The sequence below is a fragment of the Pelmatolapia mariae genome, linkage group LG14 (assembly GCF_036321145.2).
Source record: "Pelmatolapia mariae isolate MD_Pm_ZW linkage group LG14, Pm_UMD_F_2, whole genome shotgun sequence".
Taxonomy (NCBI): Eukaryota; Metazoa; Chordata; class Actinopteri; order Cichliformes; family Cichlidae; genus Pelmatolapia; species Pelmatolapia mariae.
The window spans coordinates 4,980,245-5,002,239 of record NC_086239.1 but is presented as its reverse complement, the minus strand read 5'-3'; the positions used below and the strand labels follow the sequence as shown (position 1 = coordinate 5,002,239).

At 38.5% G+C, this 21,995-nt stretch overlaps 1 protein-coding gene across 1 annotated transcript in view; it reads right to left on the bottom strand.

The window, feature by feature from the left end:
• Nucleotides 1–21,995, bottom strand: part of nlk2 (nemo-like kinase, type 2) — a 60,412-nt gene that overhangs the window by 9,314 nt on the left and 29,103 nt on the right. Inside the window, exons 5-7 of the mRNA XM_063492363.1 lie at nt 12,354–12,439; nt 7,647–7,856; nt 7,292–7,393 (exon numbers count right to left, since the gene is read on the bottom strand). Of these exons, the coding sequence (XP_063348433.1) occupies nt 7,292–7,393; nt 7,647–7,856; nt 12,354–12,439 (398 nt within the window). The remainder of the gene's footprint in view (nt 1–7,291; nt 7,394–7,646; nt 7,857–12,353; nt 12,440–21,995) is intronic.

The window sequence follows — 21,995 nt, the reverse complement described above, 5'->3', positions numbered from 1 at the left end:
ATATGTACACGTGCGCAACATTCTGAAACAGCAGCAGCTTTGCGGCTCAGCTGAAGGTGAAATATACCAACAAAACAAAAATGTACAACACGGTGGTAGAAGCCGATAGACATGTCCAGTAGAGGCTATGCTGTGAAAGTTGTTAAAGAAATGGCCCTGGAGCAACTAAAGCAGCTGTGCTGGAGCAAGGTGGGCAGAGGACCAAGGAGCGGTGTGGTGAACAAGAAGCAAGACTCCAGCTACAAAGAAAAATTCAGAGCCTTCAAAAGGGAATCACCTACACCCTTGGGAAATTGACGTTTACCCACCCTGTTTTTGATACTTAAGACTATTATATTTGATTTATGGTGCATAATAAACAATAAAGTAAGGTTTCTCGCGGGTACTTTCTACATTAAGGCCTTAGCCATCAAGGGCTTCCTTCAGAGACTGATGAAGCTGCCTTGGAGGTGAAGCAGGATCCGCCCCAGAAGCCTCTGCCTTGGAAGCTAGGACCTCTGTTTGATTTTTGTTTCTTTTTGATGTTAACTTTTTAATATGTTCTATGTTAAGTGTTTACAAGGGTGAGCGGGGAGTCCATTAAACTGTGTGTAACAACTACAAGGACTATAATTTAGATGAATAGCAGATTAACGAAACTGGTAACAATCAACATTAATGGCTTACATGGTCAAGTGAAAAGGTGGAAAGTTTAAAAGAGCCCAAATTGTTTTAATGCAGGAAACACATCTAGCTGATAAAGATCAGGCAAAATTGAACAAGCTGGGTTTTAAACATATTCTTCCCACAGATCGGGGAGGCGAAGAGGGGTGGCAATCTTGTTATCTGGAGCTCTGAATTATCACCATGTATCGCAGTATAACGACAAGGAAGGGAGATATATAATGATAACAGGTAAGATTGATGGCACTATGACCAGTCTCTTAAACATGTACACTATCGGTCAAAAGTTTTAGAACATCTCAATTTTTCCAGGTCTTTATTGCAATTCAAGTCATTTGAAATGTTGAAATGAAATGTCATGTAGTTTTATATCATGAACCCATATGTTGACCCTGTTTTCATTGAACAGAGTTTGAAAAGCAGGCACTGCATTACGGAAAGAATATCTTTGCAGAATTTCAGGTCGGTTTGGATGTGAGGCAGAATATAGTTGAAATTGTCCTTTTAACTGCACCAATTCACATTTGAAATTCATGAAGCCTTTAATGTCTTAAGAACTAAAGCAAATCACATTTGTGTGGTTGACACTTATCTGTGGAAACCAGAGCTGTGTCACTGTGTAAACTGTCTAACAGCATTTCTGTCCTACTAGTACTCAAATCAAACAATTCATTTAAAAAAACATGAAAAAAAACCTATACAGGTGTTCTGAAGGTAAGTGGTGAACTGCCAGAGGTTAAAAAAAGGTAAGGTTACCCAAAACTGAAGAATAATGTACTTTTCAGAATTATACAAAAAGGCCTTTTTTCAGAGAACACAAAATGGGTACAAAATTTAAAGGTGTTCTGCAGCAATGGAGGTTGATCAAGCCTTGAAAGCTGGTGCTACTAATTCCTACAGGTGTAGATTACTTAAAACCCCCTCGGTCTGCATAAAAACAGTGTTGGAACACACTGTGGTGCCATAGCCTTGTAAGCATCAGTTGAACAGTATTGTATTGCAGAAAGTAGTGTGTTACTACAAAAAGGCACTTAACAATGGAAGAGAGACAGACCATCATAACACTTAAAAATGTAGGTCCATCCTGCAGAGAAATTGCAAAGACAGTCATGGTGTCAGTGAGCACATTTTCCTTCACCATCAAAAGGCACTAAAAAAAACTGGGGCAAGCTCTGAAAGGAAGAGGTCTGGCAGCCCCAAAGCCACAACTGAATCAGAGGACAAGTTTCTGAGAGTTAACAGTTTGCGTGATACGCAGCTCATAGGACAACAGCTTCAAGCACAGCTTAATAGTGGTCATATTAGGGATCTAGAGTGCAACCAATTTGGTCGCAAATGCGACCTAATTTCTCAATGGTGCGACTAAAAAAAATCCTAGGTCACGGGGGTGCAACCAGCCGTTCAAGTGAAAATAAAAAAAAGAAAGTCTCCGCCAACAGCAGACAACATTATGCCCATATCGTGGCCTAAATCGATCATGAAGGTGCTGCTTAGAGTAGCTGAATGCGCCGTTAAAGTGCTGCAGCACCAACTCCGTGCTGCTGCTGTTCGATCGATTTGTGTGTCACACGCATCTCTGCACAGACGCACAGAAAGAGGAAATGATATAGGGAATTCCCACAATAATCCAATAGCGCACGGCGACACCTGCAGATTCCGCCAATGTGCTAATGTTCCGCCAAAAAAATCCTAGGTCGCACCGGTGTGACCAGAGTAAAAAAAGAAAGTCTCTGGGGCTGTCTTGCTGGATCCAGGGTCGGTGACTTGTACAGAGTGAGAGGCGCCCTGAAACAAAACCGCTACCACAGGCTTCTGTAGCCCCATCCAATACTCTCTGGTATGCGCCTAGTTGGTCAAGAGTTCATTCTACAGCAATATAATGACCCAAAACATAAGTCCAGGCTATGTCAGAGCTACTACAGGAAAAAAGAACAGGATGGTAAGATGGTAAGTGCCACATCCGATTTGTGGAAACATTTGTATCATTAACTAAACCTGGAGTGCACAATAAAATTATTTCCAGATTAAAAACAGCATTCTGTGGTATAAAAATGACAGGACTGCTTCTGTTAAAGTGAAGTGGGAAAAAGTAGGCAATCTGACAATTACGGAAGAGTGTTGGGACCACATATGTAAAACTGCCTGTTTCTATTTAAAAACATATTAATAACCTATTAAAGCAAACTTAAACTGGCAATTTAAAGTGATCCACACTCACTATTGCCCTAATTAACTTAATTTCATCTAAATTTTCATCATAACACATAAAAATATTCTGTGTACTTTTTTTTTTCTTGTTTTTCATTTTTACTGCCATGGAAACAGAGTGAATGCCAGTAGGAGGCAGATTGCTACCTACTGGGAGTAGGTACCTACTGGGAGTCTGCACTTTCAATGTTATCCCTTGATAAAGGCAAAGAAGTGAGGCATCACCTGCTAACTTTAGCCACCATTTGCCTGCTTTTTGGCTTCCCTGGTAGATCTGTATGTCGTCGTAGATATGCTTGCATAAACCAATGGATTATAACATCCATCCATCCATCCATTTTCTTTCGCTTATCCGGGGCCGGGTCGCGGCGGCAGCAGCCCAAGCAGAGAAGCCCAGACCTGCCTCTCCCCAGCCACCTCTTCCAGCTTGTCCGGGCGAACACCAAGGCATTCCCAGGCCAGCCAAGAGATATAATCTCTCCAGCGTGTCCTGGGTCTGCCCCGGGTCCTCCTCCCGGTGGGACATGCCCGGAAAACCTCACCCAGGAGCAATGTTCCCTTTAATTTTTCATGTGTCTGAGCGGACACACAAACTCCCTGAGCGGTCCCCTGGACCACTGTGAGCAACATTAGACGTGTGCACTGTGGTCACGCCAGCATCGAATCCATCCAAGTTACATGGTTTATTAAAATAATCAAATTACAGCATTTACATTTATGTTAGACTACTTTTAATTAACTGCTTTAGCCCACTTACAATAAAATGTAAACAAATCTTGTTCATGACCTGTGTAGTATGTTAACTACACAGGTCATGTGTAGTTAACATACTACACTTTGTAGTTTTGGAAGTAAAAATAACTTGAACTCCAATTTTGAAAACACAACTTTTTTTTTTCCTTTTTTTTTTTTTTTTTTTTTTTTAATAAAGTTCTAACTTGTATTATGAGTATGAGTCTGTGGTCTGGGAGAGAGTCCTGTAACTCTCTGTCTGCAAAACACAGTAAATAATGACCAATGTTGGGCAATTAATTATATAGTTACTTCTTCAAAAAAGTAACTGAGTTATGCAAACAACAAAGTTTTTTGCAGCTGTTTACCTAAAAATGCAGCCAAGGCCTTTTTTTTAAATAAACATTTCACACTATTTACAGAACAATCAATCAGGTGTTCTGCATCAAATTTGATGCCACACAAATTATTTGTGCCACTCCAAAAAATAATTTCTGTCCACTATGAGATAAAGGAGAACAACAGCCTGCAGGCCTGACAACAGGAGATGTATCACTCCTGTAACTCCTGTAACACCTGTAACATTCAGTAGTCGCCTCATTGTTCTGACACACACAACAAAACTATTGACTACACTACACACTAACTACACAAGATTTGCGCTAAATGTCGCAAATCTCTCACATCTCAAAACACCGCCGTCACTCCTAAAACTTCCCCCTTCCTAAACAACTAAATGCCATGTTGCCATATCATTTTTTGATTGGTTGACATGGTACATTTTTCCACCAATAGGAAAGGGTGGGGTAAGTTAGCATAGTTATAAGCAGTAGTAGTATAAGTATTGATTAATAGTAGACACAATATAAGGAGTAGTTATAGAAACTAAGGTTGCACAGAAGTAAGGTTGTCTTGAAATAAGCTGACCACTATTATTGCAAATATGGATAGGAACCTGATTGTGGTTAGTTATATATACAGTGGAACCCCGACTTACGAAATTAATTCATTCCCGAGGGTCTTTCGTAAGTCGAAAATTTTCGTAAGTCGAAGCACCCATCGCGCGTTTTGACTGAGGCGATGCTGAACGATAGGCTATAGGTTAATTGCTAACTAGAACAACAATACGTCGTTCAAGTGGAACAGCGAAGCGCAAGTACGGAAGCCAAGGGGTTGTCACATGATTCGGAAGGCATTGTGGGCATTGTAGGCTCAGCCAATCAGAGCCAGCGGATTTCGTTACTCGGGCATTTTGCTGTAACACGGGCAAAAATATTGCCGTTCAGTGCCTTCGTAACTTGAATTTTTCGTGAAACGGGGTATTCGTAAGTCGGGGTTCCACTGTATATATGTTATGATATTTTAGATGATATTTATCGTATTCGCCCCAAAATTAGGCAGTTTAGAGGTGTGGTCTACTCAAAATACAGCTATCCACGCCCAGTGAATTTTGTAGTGATTTATTTCTAATGATAGATATTAAATATTCCAGTGAGTTCCAATATGCTTTTTTGGGCAGAAAAAGAAAAGGATGACTTCATTATTTAACTTTAGACAGAAATCATAATGGTGCCTTTTTTTCTTTTTTTGGGGGAATAAGACAGTCTGTATTTGTGAAATTTGCTGCAGGAGAAGCTGGATCCTTAGATGATCCTTAGACAAGCGAGATAACTAGTAGGATTTTGTACAGTTCCAGTTCATTCCAGACTTCCTAATGCTTGTTTTAATCAGTTATCATTACCATGGTATTAAATTCCTACTTATAACACAGAAACTGCCACAGGTATTTCACTAGTTTAAGTTTGTTTTAAAAGGTTATTAACATGGTTATTAATATGTTATTAAACAGGCAGGTTTGCATCGTGAAGCTATTTCCTGCTTATTACACAGAAACTTCCATAGTTGTTTCCAGGTAATAATCACACACTGTTTAAGTTAGCTTTAATAGGTTATTAATATGTTATTAAATAGAAACAGGCAGTTTTGCATTTTGCAGCTCTGTTTCCTGTTTATTAAACAGAAGCTACCACAGGCAATTGAGTGGTAATAACTTATTAATTACCACATTATTACATTCTTGTTTCTGCCTTGTTACCCTGCTATTACCACTTCATTACAGAGCTGTGTTTCCACATTATTACCCCTTGTTTTTGGGCCCTTAGTATCCAATTACATAAATATCAGTGCATTACTTGGATATTAGGTGGCATTATTTGTTTGTTTGTTAATTTATTTCGAACATGTAAACAATATACAGGTACATTTAGTAAAGAAAATAAGAGAGAAAAAAATACTATACAAAATAAAGTCAATACATTTCAATATTGCTTCTGTTCTGATTCATTTACATGTTGAAAGGGAGTGGGAAGAAGTACACACTTATTTAATCCCACCCCTTTGCCATAAGTTATCAGTAAATATTTAGTCACCTTTCTTACCGATATAATCTGTAATAAAAATAGTGAACAGATTTCTGATATAATATATACTATATACTACAATATCACATCCTGAAATTTTCTAAATAGAGACATTCACTTAATTTTAACATTTTGCCTTGCTTTGTTGTTGAAGAAAATCATATCTTTATAACTCTTTTTGAACTGTTTTATGTTTGGACATCGCTTCAGTTCCGTATTCAAACTGTTCCACAGTTTCACTCCACACAGAAACACAAAAGCTTTTTCTTGTAGTACGTACCTTCCCTGTTTTGAAGTTACAAAAACCCCTTAAATTATAACTTCTTTCAAAAAAAACCACACTGAATATTACCTGGCAGTTCGTTGTTTTTTGCTTTGAATAGAATTTCTGCTGTTTGGAATTTCACTAGATCAGCAATTTTCAATATATCAGACTGCAAAAAATAGTGAATTTGTATGTTCACTATTTTTGCATATTCATACATATGTATGAATATGTCTTATGTGAGCTCTCCAGTTAAGTTTTTCATCTATTATTACCCCCAGAAATTTATTTTCACTGGATCTTTCAATATCAACACCATTTATTTGAATCTAAGCATTTGTATTTAAAATACTGTTTCCAAATAACATAATTTTAGTTTAATTCAAATTTAATGATTACTTTGGTAATTAAGTGGAAATAAATTTAATTACCACATTATTACATTCTTGTTTCTGCCTTGTTACCCCAAAATTACTTTATTACTGAGGTGTAACTCTGTTTCTTGGAAGATTCAGTGAAATCAGGAGACAAATCTCAGTGACAGGAATGATAAATCAAATTGTGCATGCCTAACCTTACTGCACAAGGAGATTACTTACTAATTAACTTAAATAATTAACTTAATATTTTTTGTTTTCATTCATTTTTATTTAGTTTTCTTTTTTTCATCAGAAAAACAGTAGTAAAAGAAAACTATGTTGAAAATTATTGGTCAACGAAATTAACACTGGATTGAGGAGTTCCAGACTAATAACAGGATAGCGTGTGGCTGTGAGTGCGCAGATGTGTGTGTTTATTGTGCACACATGAAATGGACCAACTTGTAATTGTGATTACAGGCTAGAAACCCTGTCCCTTTTGCAGTCAAGTCAAGTCCATAGTGCTGTTTCTATGACAGGAGGAATTACAACAAAAAATAAAATTTAATTAACCTGATCTTTCAGTTTCATCTGTATTGTTTTGTCTTTTCACATAGAACAGATGCAAAAAAGCACTATTTGACCTGTTTGTGAGGTCCTCTGAGAATATGTGCACGAGCGCCTTCACATGCCGTCCTCATCGCCTCCATAGAAGGTGTCCCCAACAGGTCAGTGATTAAATCCAGCTACACAAAAGCACACACATCACAGTATACTGAGACACCACAGTTGTTGCATGACTGTTTTTCTTTTAATGAGGAGGTTTTTATTTAATCCTGGTGGTGACTGGTAATGATTCTGTTTTTAACATTTTAACACAAAAAAAAGAGAAAAAAGGACACACTGTTACTTTTATGTATCAAAATCTTTCCAGACAAAAAATTTCTCATGCCTTGCAGATTATCTTTTGTCATCTTATTTAAATTAAGTAGCAACTACCTGCTGAATAGGACTTTGGGCTTGGAAGAGGATGCGTCGCCCTAGCAACTCAGCAAAGATGCAGCCTACAGACCAGATATCAATTGAGTTGGAGTAGTGGCGGCTCCCCATGAGGATTTCTGGAGCTCGGTAGTACTGTGTCACCACTTCCTGAGTCATGTGTCTTGATTCATCCGACTCCTCCACTCGGGCCAGGCCAAAATCACAGATCTGAAAGACAGCCATTCAGAGATTACTGCAGCTCTTTTTATCTTCTGATTTCTTTTTATTCATCTTTCTTCTGAAACCCATCAATCTTGCCAAGATTTCTTGTCTCCTCTCTGCCTCCCTCAGCCACTGTGCTCCAGCATGTACAGTCATGGCCAAAAGATTTGAGAATGACACAAATAATGGTTTTCAAAGTTTGCTGCTTCAGTTTTTATGAAGCAAAGTCCTTCTTTGCCACGAAAATGAACTTAAACCCCTAAAACCCATTTCAACTGCATTTCATCGCTGCCATAAAAGGACCTGCTGAGATCATTTCAATAATCTTCTTGTTAACTCAAGTAAGAAAGTTGATGAGCACAAGGCTGGAAATCATTATGATCATTATGTCATGCTGGTTGAGTTAGAACAGCAGACTGGATGTGTTAAAAGGAGGGTGATGCTTGAAATCATTGTCCTTCCTCTTAACCATGGTTACCTGCAAAGAAACATGTGCAGCCATCATTACGTTACATAAAAAGGGCTTCACAGGCAAAGACGTTGTTGCTATTAAGACTGCACTTAAATCAACCATTTATTGGATCATCAAGAACTTCAAGGAAAGATGTTCAATTGTTGTGAAGAAGACTTCAGGGCGCCAGCAAGCACAGGGCCTGTCTCCTAAAGATGATTTAACTGCCGGATCGGAGTGCCACCAGTGCAGAGCTTGCTCAGGAATGGCAGCAGGCAGGTGTGAGTGCATCTGCACAAACAGTGAGGTGAAGACTTTTGGAAGATGGCTTGGTGTCAAGAAGGGCAGTAAAGAAGCCACTTCTTTAAAAAAAACAAACAAAAAAAACATCAGGGACAGACTGATATTCTGCAAAAAGTACAGCAAGTGGACTGCTGAGGACTGGGGTAAAGTCATTTTCTTTGACAAAGCCCCTTTCCGATTGTTTGGGGCATCAAGAAGGATTGTCTGCAGAAGAAAAGGTGAGTGCTCCTCCCATCAGTCCTGTCTCATGCCAACAGTGAAGCACACATTCATCTGTGGGGCTGCTTCTCATCCAAGGGAGTGGGCTCACTCACAATTTTGCCAAAAAACACAGCCATGAATAAAGAATGGTACCAAAACATCCTCCAACAGCAACTTCTTCCAACCATCCAAGAACAATTTGGTGGAGAACAATGCCTTTTCCAGCCTGATGGAGCACCGTGCCATAAGGCCAAAGTGATAACTAAATGGCTTGGAGAACAAAACATTGAAATGTTGGGTCCATGGCCAGGAAACTCCACAGACCTCAATCCAATTGAGAGCTTGTGGTCAATCCTCAAGAGTCAGGTGGACACACAAAAACCCACTTATTCTGACAAACTCCAAGCATTGATTATGAAAGAATGAGTTGCCATCAGTCAGGATTTGGCCCAGAAGTTGATTGATAGCATACAAAGGTGAATTACAGAGGTCTTGAAAAGAAGAGCTAACACCACAAATATTGACACTTTGTATGAATTTGATGTAATTGTCAATAAAAGCATTTGAAACTTATGAAGTGTTTGTAATTATACTTAAGTACATCACAGATACAACTGACACAAAGATCTAAAAACACTGAAGCAGCAAACTTTGTGAAAATAAATATTTGTGTCATTCTCAAAACTTCTGGCCATGACTGTCGTAGAGTTTCACTGATGTTTTGTTTCTCATGCATAAACATATGCTTTCATAGTCTATGTGTGTATATTAATGGTTAACTTTTCTTATTTGGTCCCAAATAAATGATGACAGAAGATTACTTCTGAGGTTTGAAATCATACTTTTTTCTACCCTGAAAAGCACATGCAGTTTCTTCAAATAGTCTCAATTAACTTGTATCTTTGTAAACTTAATTGACAGTGAATAAACTCTGACATGTTAGAAACCCCTAACTAAGTTCCACTCTAAGTAATTAACGATGACTGAGTGAAAATGGTGGACAGGACCTTTGCCATACACATTTTAATTCACTGGTAGTGATAGATGTGAGAAATGAAATAGAAACATGGAAACTTTGGAAAAAGTACACTAGGTTGAAGCCAGGAATAACACATCTCTTATTCGAAGAGATGTCTTCTGGCGAAGAAACGTATATATGGCAACTCAGTGCCAGGAACTGTAAACCAACAAAATTAGTAAGTGGGACAGAGAAAATCTAAACTTCCCAGTGCCAGAAACGGGAACCTAAAAACGTTAAAAAAAAAGAAAGACAGAGAAAAAAAAGAGTCACTGCCATTTGATGGACAGAGGAAAATGAAACTGGCATCTTCCTGCAAGTATAAATGGAGAAAAGAAGAGCTAATGAGGAAGAAAAGAAATGATGGTGCTGGCAACTCAGTGCCTTTTGCAGTTAGAGCTGGAAAGGTTTTCACTGCTCACAAATCAAAGCCCTAATCTTAAACTTTTTAAACAACCTCTGGAGACTGCAATGACTTGCAGTGAGTTAGCATTCCTGAAAAGTGTTTTGATGCATGCTCAATCAACCAGGTAAGTAAATCCCAAAAGGTTGATTCTGTTCATCTGGACGTAGCATTTGGGAGAAACGTTTCGTCACTCATCCAAGTAACTTCTTCAGTCTCAGCTGACTGCAGGTTTCCCCAAATTTATAGACAGTACCTTTGCACAATGACTGAAACTAGCCCACTGATGAGCAATGGGCTGTGTGGTCAGTTCCTTGATCATTAATTTGCAAATTGTCTTGTCTTCTGCTTGTTTTCTTTTTTCTTTCTCAACAGGTGATCCAGGTGATCGATATATGTATTTTTTGTCTGCTTATTTTGTTGGTTTTTGTTTTTTGCCCTTTATCCCCGTCCCTCTTCTCCGCTGTTTTTTTTTTTTGTTTGTTTTGTTTTTTCCCCCCTCTTTCTTTCTCCCTTTTCTTTTCCCCTGTCCCGTATCTAGCAAGTAAAAAAAAAAAAATAAATAAAATAAACAATAAAAGGTAAATCAAATGGACCATTACGGCAAGGCTGGGATGGTCCATTTGGTAAAGTAAATCCGTTGGGCATCTTTCTTTGCCTTTAGACAATAATTCTGATGGCAAAAGAACCAAACGGGACAGGTTTAAAAAAAAAAAAAAAAAAAAAATTTGCAAATTGTCATGATGGGGATTGGCTGCAATTACAGCATTGTAAGATGGTGAAAGATGTACCCTTAGGCTCCCTCCTTGATTCAAAGATGGTCTTTCCTTTTTCATGTAACTGGCATCCTTGACTCCCCACTCAAACCAGCGCTCCTCCCTGTCCAGGATGTGTACATCCTCATCACTGAAAGAGTGTCCACTGGCCTGTAAGTGTAAATAGACTGCCGAGTCCTCGAATGATGAGTTACTTCTTCTGTGTTGTGCCATCCGCTTCGCCAGAGGTTGTTTGGTTTCCCCAACATACATCACGGCAATCCTCCTGGCACTTCACAGCATACTCTACATTACTCTGTTTGTGTCAGGGGACCCGATCCTTGGGGTGGACCAATTTTTAGCGCAGCGAGTTTTGGGGTTTAAAAGCCACGGAGCTCAATGATCAGTGGTCTTTGATCAATGGTTGTTGAACAATGGTCATGACAACTTGGATATTAATGATCAAGGAACTGACTTCACAGCCCATTGTTCATTCAGTGGGCTAGTTTCAATCATTGTGCAAATATACTGTTTATAAGATTGGGGAAACTACAGGTTTCCCCAATCTACAGGTGCAGCTGAGACTTAAGAAGTCACTGACGAAACGTTTCTCCCACTGAAAACGCTACATCCAGATGAACAGAATCAACCTTTTGGGATTCCTAAAAAGTCACTTCAGGAAGAGTGAAGATAAAGGAGAAAAAATGAAACGGAGAATGTTTGGGTAGCAGATAGAACTGTCCAACTTAATGGACTGCATGTAATTTTGATACCTTAAGTTTCTGTTCTCCTAGTGGTGAACAGGAACAGGAACTTAAGGTGGCATCTCTGTGGCAACCGGGTCATGGTCTTTGATAAAACCAGGGTTTCGTATAGTAGGTCATTGTGAAGAAGATCTGTTGGAGCTTAAATTAAACTATCCTTATTTGAGGTAGAGACAAGGTTGTCTATGAAGAGACAACTGAAAAAAAATAGAATATGAGGAGGCAGCATTACTGCCTCGCAGCAAGAAGGTGCTGCGTTCGAATTCATCATCTTTATGGTGTCTGCTTCTCTCCGGGTACTCTGGCTTCCTCCCAAAGTCTAGATACCTGCAGTAAGTGGGCTGAAAGATCCTGTGGTTCTTGCATCAGGAAAGAACTGTGTGGTCCAAGTGCTACCTTGTTTTTCCCTCTGGTCTGTTCTTTTAGGCATCAACTGTGATCTGTTTTTTTTTTTTTTTTAAATTCCTCTACAAACATCATCATCTATACTGTCAATAAATATTCATAGTTTTTATTTCTTTATCTGTCACATGCCTGTCATACAACTCACATAAAGAATCCTTGCCATAGAGATAGGGTTAGGATTAATGCTTGCCTGTCCCACACACCTTGAGCACACAGTTGCTGTTGACTAGGAGGTTGCCAGGTTTGATGTCTCGATGTAGAATTCCAGCAGAGTGAAGGTACTTAAGTCCTGGTGATGGTGGAGTAGAAACAGACAAATTCATGAATCATGATATCACTTGTGCAAACAGGCTGAGCTACATGTTCTTACACAGAAATTCACAGGTATCTGCTCATTTACAAATAAGGATGTTTGATATTTAAAAAAAAATTATACAGTGTTAAAATACTCAAAATTGTTACCACAACAGTTTCGTGTAAAAAATCAATCAATTCCTAACTGGCTGCCTCAGAATCAGCTGGGTTTTTTTTCCTTAAATTAGTTTAGTATATTTAAACCTAGCATCAGTTTTCTTTAGTTTAATAGAAAAATAGAATACTGTAATCATACATACAGTATATTTTAATGTATAATTATCTCTTTCAGCAAACTGATGAAGCAGCCATGTTGGCCTGCCATCTTGAATATAGTGGTTGAGATGGATTTTGTTATTCCATCATGTTTTATGTGGCTAAAGACTGACCACACGTGTAGCATGCCAAGAGCCAAAGAGAAAAGAAATTGTAAGCATTCACGTGCATGGAGGCAAATTTTAACTTGTGCCTACACCTTCAGATTCAAGGATCATACCTATTTTTTATCATCTGAGAAGGTGTCCCCTTAACCGTAGAAGCACACACACACACATCTCATTGGCATAATGCTTTCCCTAGCCGCTTACCCTAACCCTAACCTAATTGTAACCCTGACACTAAAAATACATTTTGAGCCTCAAAAATGCCTTCAAATTTGTGAGGCTAGAAATTTGGGCCCCACGGCCCAAATTCCAACAGTTAACACACACACACAAAATAAAAGACAACGCAAACACTATCTAGATAAAATGTCATCCTTTTCACCACAAGCCTCATCTCCTGAACTTAAGGGCTCTAACACACAAAAAGGTGCATAAACATGCTTTTTTATTTCTCATATTGTCACAATGAGCCTGACAAAGTTAGTGAAACTTTGTTTTAGATGGATCCAACACTGGCTAACAGTAACAAAAACAGCAGCGTTTACCTACAGAAAAGTTCTCGATATCCCGAACACCTCAGTATCACAGTCATCAGACAGAAGTGAGCTTCACTGACTCACTGACTCAGTCACAAAATTTTAGAGCTTCATTCAGAGTAAATAGATGTGAACGCATATTGATAGCTGAAGTAAAAAGTCGACTACTCTCATTAGAGATACAGCTGAGTTTTTTGTCCTGCGATGGTCACTGTAGCTATCATTATGCAGTTAAATTGGGAGGGGTAAGAAAAAAACTGAAAAACTGAAATCTATTAACATCTAGTGGTGTAATTTGACACACTGCAACTTTAATTAAGCCATGCAAACTTTTGCCTTCATACTATGAAAATTGTGAACTTGTCTAACCAGCTCTCAAAACACAAAGGCACAGATTGAAATTTTATTTATTTATTTTTTTTAACATTTATTTTCCCTATCATTTTTGGGCCCTACGCAGCTAAATCAATTATACACCCACAGAAATGTCACAATTGAAAGTATATTAGCATATTTATTTCTGTGACCAACACTAAGGGTAAAAAAGTCTTAAGTAAAACTGTACTACTTTCTTAGGGACTACATCCTCAATTAGATTATACCATGTTTATCAAAGATAAAGTAAGAAAAGGCCTAGGCCTGAGATCACGGTTATGGGAAGTACTAGGTGAGGCCTGGCAGCTCCCGAGCTGCGCATATCTCCAAAGAAGTCATACTCCAGTGATGACTGAGAGTTCTAAGGGTTGCTGCAAATATATAACTGGTAGGCTTGCGATCGCCAGCAGTCATGACCTTAATCAGGTAGGCAAGAATCCTTTTACATGAAGCAGATGAAACTGCTGTGATATGGAAGGAAAGGTTGGAGGAAAAAAATTAAGAATATGGACTGTAAATTAAATTGCAACCACTCAATACTCTTTCTACAACGAGTCTCATTCTCCCAATCTCATCTATACTGAAAGCACTTTATCTAACATTCACACAGACACTCAATCTGACACTCCGCATTGGGGGTAAGCTGGATTTAGTAGCATGCTCAAGGATACTTCGGTATATGAACTGGGGGTCAATCCATCGGCCTACAGATGAGCCAGAGTTGCTAATCAGGAGACATTCCGGAGTTTTTCCTTCCCACTGTTGCCAAAGCGCTTGCTCATGGGGCGTCATCTGATTGTAGATGGTTTTTTATTTTTATGGTGTTTTTTAATAATTGTAGATTTTTAAAAAACAAAAACTGATGGAAGATGTGAGTAGGGATTGAGGTGCCTGGGAAGAGATCTCAAAACTGCATTGTAGGTGGCAGACAGTTGGTTTCGCAAGTCACCCCCTCAGTTTAAAGATGGTCACTCAAAGTGGACATACAGTGGCTTGCAAAAGTATTCGGCCCCCTTGAACTTTTCCACATTTTGTCACATTACAGCCACAAACATGAATCAATTTTATTGGAATTCCACGTGAAAGACCAATACAAAGTGGTGTACACGTGAGAAGTGGAACGAAAATCATACATGATTCCAAACATTTTTTACAAATAAATAACTGAAAAGTGGGGTGTGCGTAATTATTCAGCCCCCTGAGTCAATACTTTGTAGAACCACCTTTTGCTGCAATTACAGCTGCCAGTCTTTTAGGGTATGTCTCTACCAGCTTTGCACATCTAGCGACTGAAATTCTTGCCCATTCTTCTTTGCAAAACAGCTCCAGCTCAGTCAGATTAGATGGGCAGCGTTTGTGAACAGCAGTTTTCAGATCTTGCCACAGATTCTTGATTGGATTTAGACACCAGACAGGTCAGGGATAAAGTTATTGAGAAATTTAAAGCAGGCTTAGGCTACAAAAAGATTTCCCAAGCCTTGAACATCCCACGGAGCACTGTTCAAGCGATCATTCAGAAATGGAAGGAGTATGGTACAACTGTAAACCTACCAAGACAAGGCCATCCACCTAAACTCACAGGCCGAACAAGGAGAGCGCTGATCAGAAATGCAGCCAAGAGGCCCATGGTGACTCTGGACGAGCTGCAGAGATCTACAGCTCAGGTGGGGGAATCTGTCCATGGGACAACTATTAGTCGTGCACTCCACAAAGTTGGCCTTTATGGAAGAGTGGCAAGAAGAAAGCCATTGTTAACAGAAAACCATAAGAAGTCCCGTTTGCAGTTTGCCACAAGCCATGTGGGGGACACAGCAAACATGTGGAAGAAGGTGCTCTGGTCAGATGAGACCAAAATGGAACTTTTTGGCCAAAATGCAAAATGCTATGTGTGGCGGAAAACTAACACTGCACATCACTCTGAACACACCATCCCCACTGTCAAATATGGTGGTTGCAGCATCATGCTCTGGGGGTGCGTCTCTTCAGCAGGGACAGGGAAGCTGGTCAGAGTTGATGGGAAGATGGATGGAGCCAAATACAGGGCAATCTTGGAAGAAAACCTCTTGGAGTCTGCAAAAGACTTGAGACTGGTGTGGAGGTTCACCTTCCAGCAGGACAACGACCCTACATATAAAGCCAGGGCAACAATGGAATGGTTTAAAACAAAACATATCCATGTGTTAGAATGGCCCAGTCAAAGTCCAGATCTAAATCCAATCGAGAATCTGTGGCAAGATCTGAAAACTGCTGTTCACAAACGCTGCCCATCTAATCTGACTGAGCTGGAGCTGTTTTGCAAAGAAGAATGGGCAAGAATTTCAGTCGCTAGATGTGCAAAGCTGGTAGAGACATACCCTAAAAGACTGGCAGCTGTAATTGCAGCAAAAGGTGGTTCTACAAAGTATTGACTCAGGGGGCTGAATAATTACGCACACCCCACTTTTCAGTTATTTATTTGTAAAAAATGTTTGGAATCATGTATGATTTTCGTTCCACTTCTCACGTGTGCACCACTTTGTATTGGTCTTTCACGTGGAATTCCAATAAAATTGATTCATGTTTGTGGCTTTAATGTGACAAAATGTGGAAAAGTTCAAGGGGGCCGAATACTTTTCCAAGCCACTGTATATGGCTTCTTTAACTCCTCTTTTACTCCTCAGTTTTGTCCTGTTGAGGTGACTCATCTATGTTGTGCCGTGCATTTATTGAGTGGCTGTTTTGGTTTCTCCAGTGTAGAAGTCTGAGAGTTTAGACCCTTTTACACCCCCAAATTTTATCAGAGCATCCCTTAAAATAACTACATTAACAGTAGTAATAGTAGCGTATTTTAGTATTATTTTCTGTAAATATCTTCAAATGTTACATTTTCCTAACTTTTCAACTTTTTGACAACAGTACAGAATATTATGAAAATATGTTTTATATCCAGTGTTGTTGATGTCATGATGTTACAGTCCGCTCACACAGAGGTGTTGCTGCTTCAGATGCACGTTTGTCATTAATAGCCTCAATAAAGCTCGTTGCTGCGACAGAAAAAAGATAAAGAGGGATTTTAATGTCACAAATCAGTGATGCAAACTTAAAACACAAGCAGTGTGTTGTCCCATTGTCGACTGTGGATCCCCCACTTACTTTTATATTAATTATAAGAGTATATTTTTGTTATTTTCTAGTTGAGTGAGGAGGATGGAGAGAGAAATGTCAGAGATTGTAGATGAACAGGAAGAACGAGGGAACAAATAGTGAACTTGCTGGAAAAACAAAACTTATTTTTTTACAAAGTAGTTTTTCATGTATTTCATGGATATGTTGCAATGCTTTTCAGTAACACACTGCAAAATGCCAGTGGACATTCTAAACAGAGCATATTGATATGAATAAAATGGTAGCATTTTACAGGATTCATGCCAAGGCTCCAACCTAAAGGCCTGCCCTTGCACATTAGGCAGGCCTCTTCTCTTTCTGAGTTTAAAACTCTTCTTAAAACATATTTATTTGCTTAAGCCTTTGGTACTTTTTAAAAGGTTGAATCTATTTTTTTCCCATTTTTCCAATTCTCCATTTTTAACATGTTTGATATTATTTTCTGTTTATGCTTCTTGTATATGTACAGCACTTTGTGAAGCCTGGTTTTATTTTAAAGTGCTTTATAAATAAAGGTGCTATGGTATGGTATATGTCAGGGGTGTCCAACTCCAGGCCTCAAGGGCCGGTGTCCTGCAGGTTTTAGATATCACCCTGGGCCAACACAAATGAAACAAAGGATTAGTTCATTACATCTTGAGAACTTCAAGACACGCTGAAGAGGTAATTTAGCCATTTAATCAGCTGTGTTGGATCAAGGACACATCTAAAACCTGCAGGACACTGGCCCTTGCTTAAAGCAAAGAAGAAAGTGCAAGAAGAAAGTATCAAAGCACTCACACAAATTTATACTCCAATGCATGCATCGGAGAGCAACCTGGGGTTATCCAGCTAATTAGGTTGCTTTTGAAGGTAACATTGCAATGCTTATCCAATTGAATTGAGGTTTGCAAATGTGAAAAGGGTTAAGACACTGATAAGGTGATAAGGCACTGCATGAATGACATTATGATTGGGAGATGAGCTGAAAGTTGAAAGTTTGAACCTAGATTTGCCTTAGTCAGTGGCAAAGGCATGCTCATCATCCTCTCGAACATTATCACTGTGAAAGAGCGAAAGTAATGCTGACTTTGTTCTGAGTATGTTAATTAGATAAGTATAATTCAAGTGATATGATTTTTTGATGATTATTATCATTATTATTGTTATTATCATTATTGTCATTATAATTAGATTCTGCTTATACTTGCCTCCTGTTAAATTGGATTTAAAAATATATCCTGCATTCAAAAAAAGTCTAAAATGTGGACATTGCCTTTTTAATCATTTACTGTTCCACAAAGGTAAAAATACAAATGTACTCATGATATGGTCCAATCGAAATTTTTGATGTATAATTATTTTTGGAACACCTGACTGTGGGGGAACAGTAACTTAACTTCTGAATCCAGATCTGAGGACTGAGGTGAGTAAGAGTTTTGGGGGACTCACTTCAGTCCTGAGGGATAGTTTTGGAGTGAGCAGGAGTAGACTGGGAACTGTTGCTTGTGGGTGATATTCTGGGCCTGAAGTTTGAAATTTCAAGGCAATAGTGAGAGGCTGAACTCGCTGTACAACTGAATGAAGCAAACAGTTCCAAAGAATAGATACGACAGATCAAAGGATGGTGAGAATGATTCTCTGAAAGTTCCTAGGTATGAAGAGGAGTCACTGAAATTTATATTAAGGCACTTTATATTAAGTTAAGTTAAATACCCTACAATAATACAAAGAAAACAGAGAAATCCCCAACAATGACTCCCTATAAGCAAGCACTTTGGTGACAGTGTGAAGGAAAAACCCACTTTTAACAGGAAGAAACCTCCAGCAGCAGCAGGCTCGGGGAGGAGCTGCTGAAGCCACCCTAAACCCTAACCAGTTGGGGGTGAGCGGATGAAGACAGGACAAAGACATGATGTGGAAGAGAGCCAGATATTAATAATAACTAATGATTCAATGCAAAGAGCTATAAAGTGAGTGAAAAAGGTGACTGAAGAACACAACAGAGATAAGTCCACTGTCAGAGGCCATAAAAGATCATTTATAACCTTCACAAAACCTTTCTATACTTTGATGAGCTTTGCAACTTGATTGAAACTCTACTAATTAGCCATTGCTCTGCAGAATATCAATTATCTGTTTTACCACTACTCTTTCCAGAATTTCTGAGATAAAAAGAAGGTTGGAGCCAAGACAGCTTTGTTAAGTAATGGCTTTTTAAGTAATGGTTAACCACTGCCAGCTTTAAGGCCTGTGGTATATAGCCGATTAATAGAGATAGGTTGATCATATTTAAGATTTAAACATTGATTAATGGTAGGACTTCTGTGACTTTTTTGAGCAGTCTTGTAAGAATGAGGTCTAAAAGACACCTTTATGGTTTGGAGGAAATAATTGCTGAAGTTAAAGATTGAATCGAAATATTAATTGGAGAAAAATAAATATTAATAAATAAATATTAAAGCAGTTGTACGTCTGTCAAATGGTTATGAGTAATTTTTTTTAATGGTTAAAATTTTATTTGTGAAGAAGTTATGAAGTCATTACTAGTTAATGTTAAAGGAATGTTTGGCTCAAATATGGCCAGATTTTTAGAAATGAGAGCTGTTCCATCCAAAGTGGGATGAATGTCTTCTCTCCTAATAAAACTAGGTTTCCCCTAAAAGGTTATCCAATTATCTATAAAGCCTATGTCTTTTTTGGACACCTCTCAGGCAGCCGTCAGTTTAAGACGAACATGCTAAACATGTAATTCCAATTGGGGAGGGAACCACAAAAAATTAATAGTTCGACATGGTTTTGCAAAGTTACACATGGACTCAATATTAATTTTAGTAACCTCCGATTGATGTAACTGGGTGTTATTGTCGACATAAAGTATAATTTTATGGAATTTACATTTACCCTTAGCCAGCAGTTTTAAATTTCCTTCAGTGTTGCCTTCTCTGGACGCTGGAAGACAATTGGGTGTGTCATTGAGTGGGGAACAACAATTAGACACAAAAATGGGTGATGTCACCCAGATAACCCGTTTTCCCGGCTGCTTGGAATAATCTGCCGGGGGAGAGCTAACGGGGCCTACACTACCTTCGGCTGAACCGACTACAGGGCCCTGGCTAGCTATTTGTTTTTCAAGGTTGTGAAGCCGGGTCTCCAATTCAGTGATCCTGGCCTCCAGAGCTGCAAAAAGGCTATATTTATTACAAGGATCGTTATTACTAAAGGAGACCGAATAGTAACTAAACATCTGACACAATGAGAAGGAAAGTGTAGGAGGGACAGGTGAAGAGGCCATGCTGAAAACGAGTCCACTGCAAGCTAAGCTAAGCTAAGCTAAGCAATCCTTAAAGACATAGTGAGTGAATACTGTGAAAATAATTAGAGAATGAATCAAAAGAGTGACATACACAAAAATACCACTGTGCACTGGAACAGGAACAAGAAGTGATACTCTACCAGAGAAAGACCCAACACCAAGTGCGAGCGCCACCCAAAGGATGGTGGTTATTGTTCTGAAAAACTTGCTAAAGTTTTAAGAGTAATATAGCAATGTGGGATAGATGTTTGTTTGTTTTTTAATTCATTATAGCATATGAAAAATCTTTATATTACCTATATTTTATAATTGACTCATTGTCCAGCCAGGATTCCTTCTGATATTGATAATATCAGTGCTCAATGTTGCTTACAGAAAAATCATTAAGACAAAGCAACGTCTTGGCTTTAGATTGTGACACTTGGACTGAGTGTTAAATAAACAAAATTGCAAAAATACTGAAAGCTTTCAGGCTCCTAGTAGATTGACCTATGTTATAAATGTGAAAATGCTTCTTAAGCTATCAAATTCACAAGTTTTGTCATCTGAGATTCAAACTCATCTGCGACTTTTTGGAGATGTATCTATGGTATCAATTTCAAAATGCTAGGCGATGTCTTTTTTGAGTTATGTCAAAACAATTTAAAAAGTAAAAGATGCAATTATTTGCAACTTGGAAACACATTTTATTCACAATAGAACAGCAAATATTTAAAAAGACATACATGCACAATTTTATGAAAATATTAACTAATTTTGAATTTGATGGCAGCAACTTCCCTCAAAAGCTGCAACAGTAAGGAACAAAAAAGCTGGAAAAGTATCTGATACTAAAAAAAAATAGCTTGAGGAAAATTTTATAATTAATTAGGTCAACTAGCAACTGGTTAGTAACATGAAAGACTAGCAGAGTTTCTGAGAAGTAAAGAAATATGTGCTTAAGGGACATGGCTAAAAACCAACACTGGATGCTTTTTGGAATTCTTTTTGGAAAATATGCATACTGCATCCTCCAGACTAAAGAGGGAAGAGGCTGACCGGCTTTTAACAACCAGAAGAAGAAAAAAATCACTCCTCAGTTCACAGTCTACATCTCTGATGGCATTAGTGCCTATGAGATGGGAAGCATCTAAAAACCTGAAAGATATACAGGTTTTAAAGCAACACATAATTGTGGTCAAAAGTGTACATGTGGACTGGTCCTTCTATAGTACTTTTCTACTTTATGTGAGCACTCAAAACTTTTTTATATGCTTAAGTGGGTTTTTTTTTTTTAATCTAACATTCACACTCTGGTGGATGCATCAAAGAGTAAGTTTGCATCTTGCCCAAGGATATTTGGCACGCAGATTGGACCAGCCAGGGATCAAACCAACAACCTTCCAAGTAGTAGATGACTTGCTCCATCTCCTGAGCCACATAAACTCATTTTGATGACTCCAGTGAACTGTTTATTTTAAAGGGTGGAATGTGTACATAGCATACATTTTTACTTGACTTGGGGTGGGGTGTGAATTGATCTGTATTTTTTTTCTCTAATCCACACAAAGTCAAAAGCAATTTTATACACATATACGCGCGCGCACACACACAGTTAGGTCCATATATTTGGACACTGACACAAACTTTGTTTTTTAACCTGTTTACTGAAACATATTCTAAATATAGGTATATAATAGAGATGGACATAATGTGTAGCCTCTGAGCTTTCATTTGAGGGCATCCATATTGAAATTGAATGATTTTTGGATGATTTGC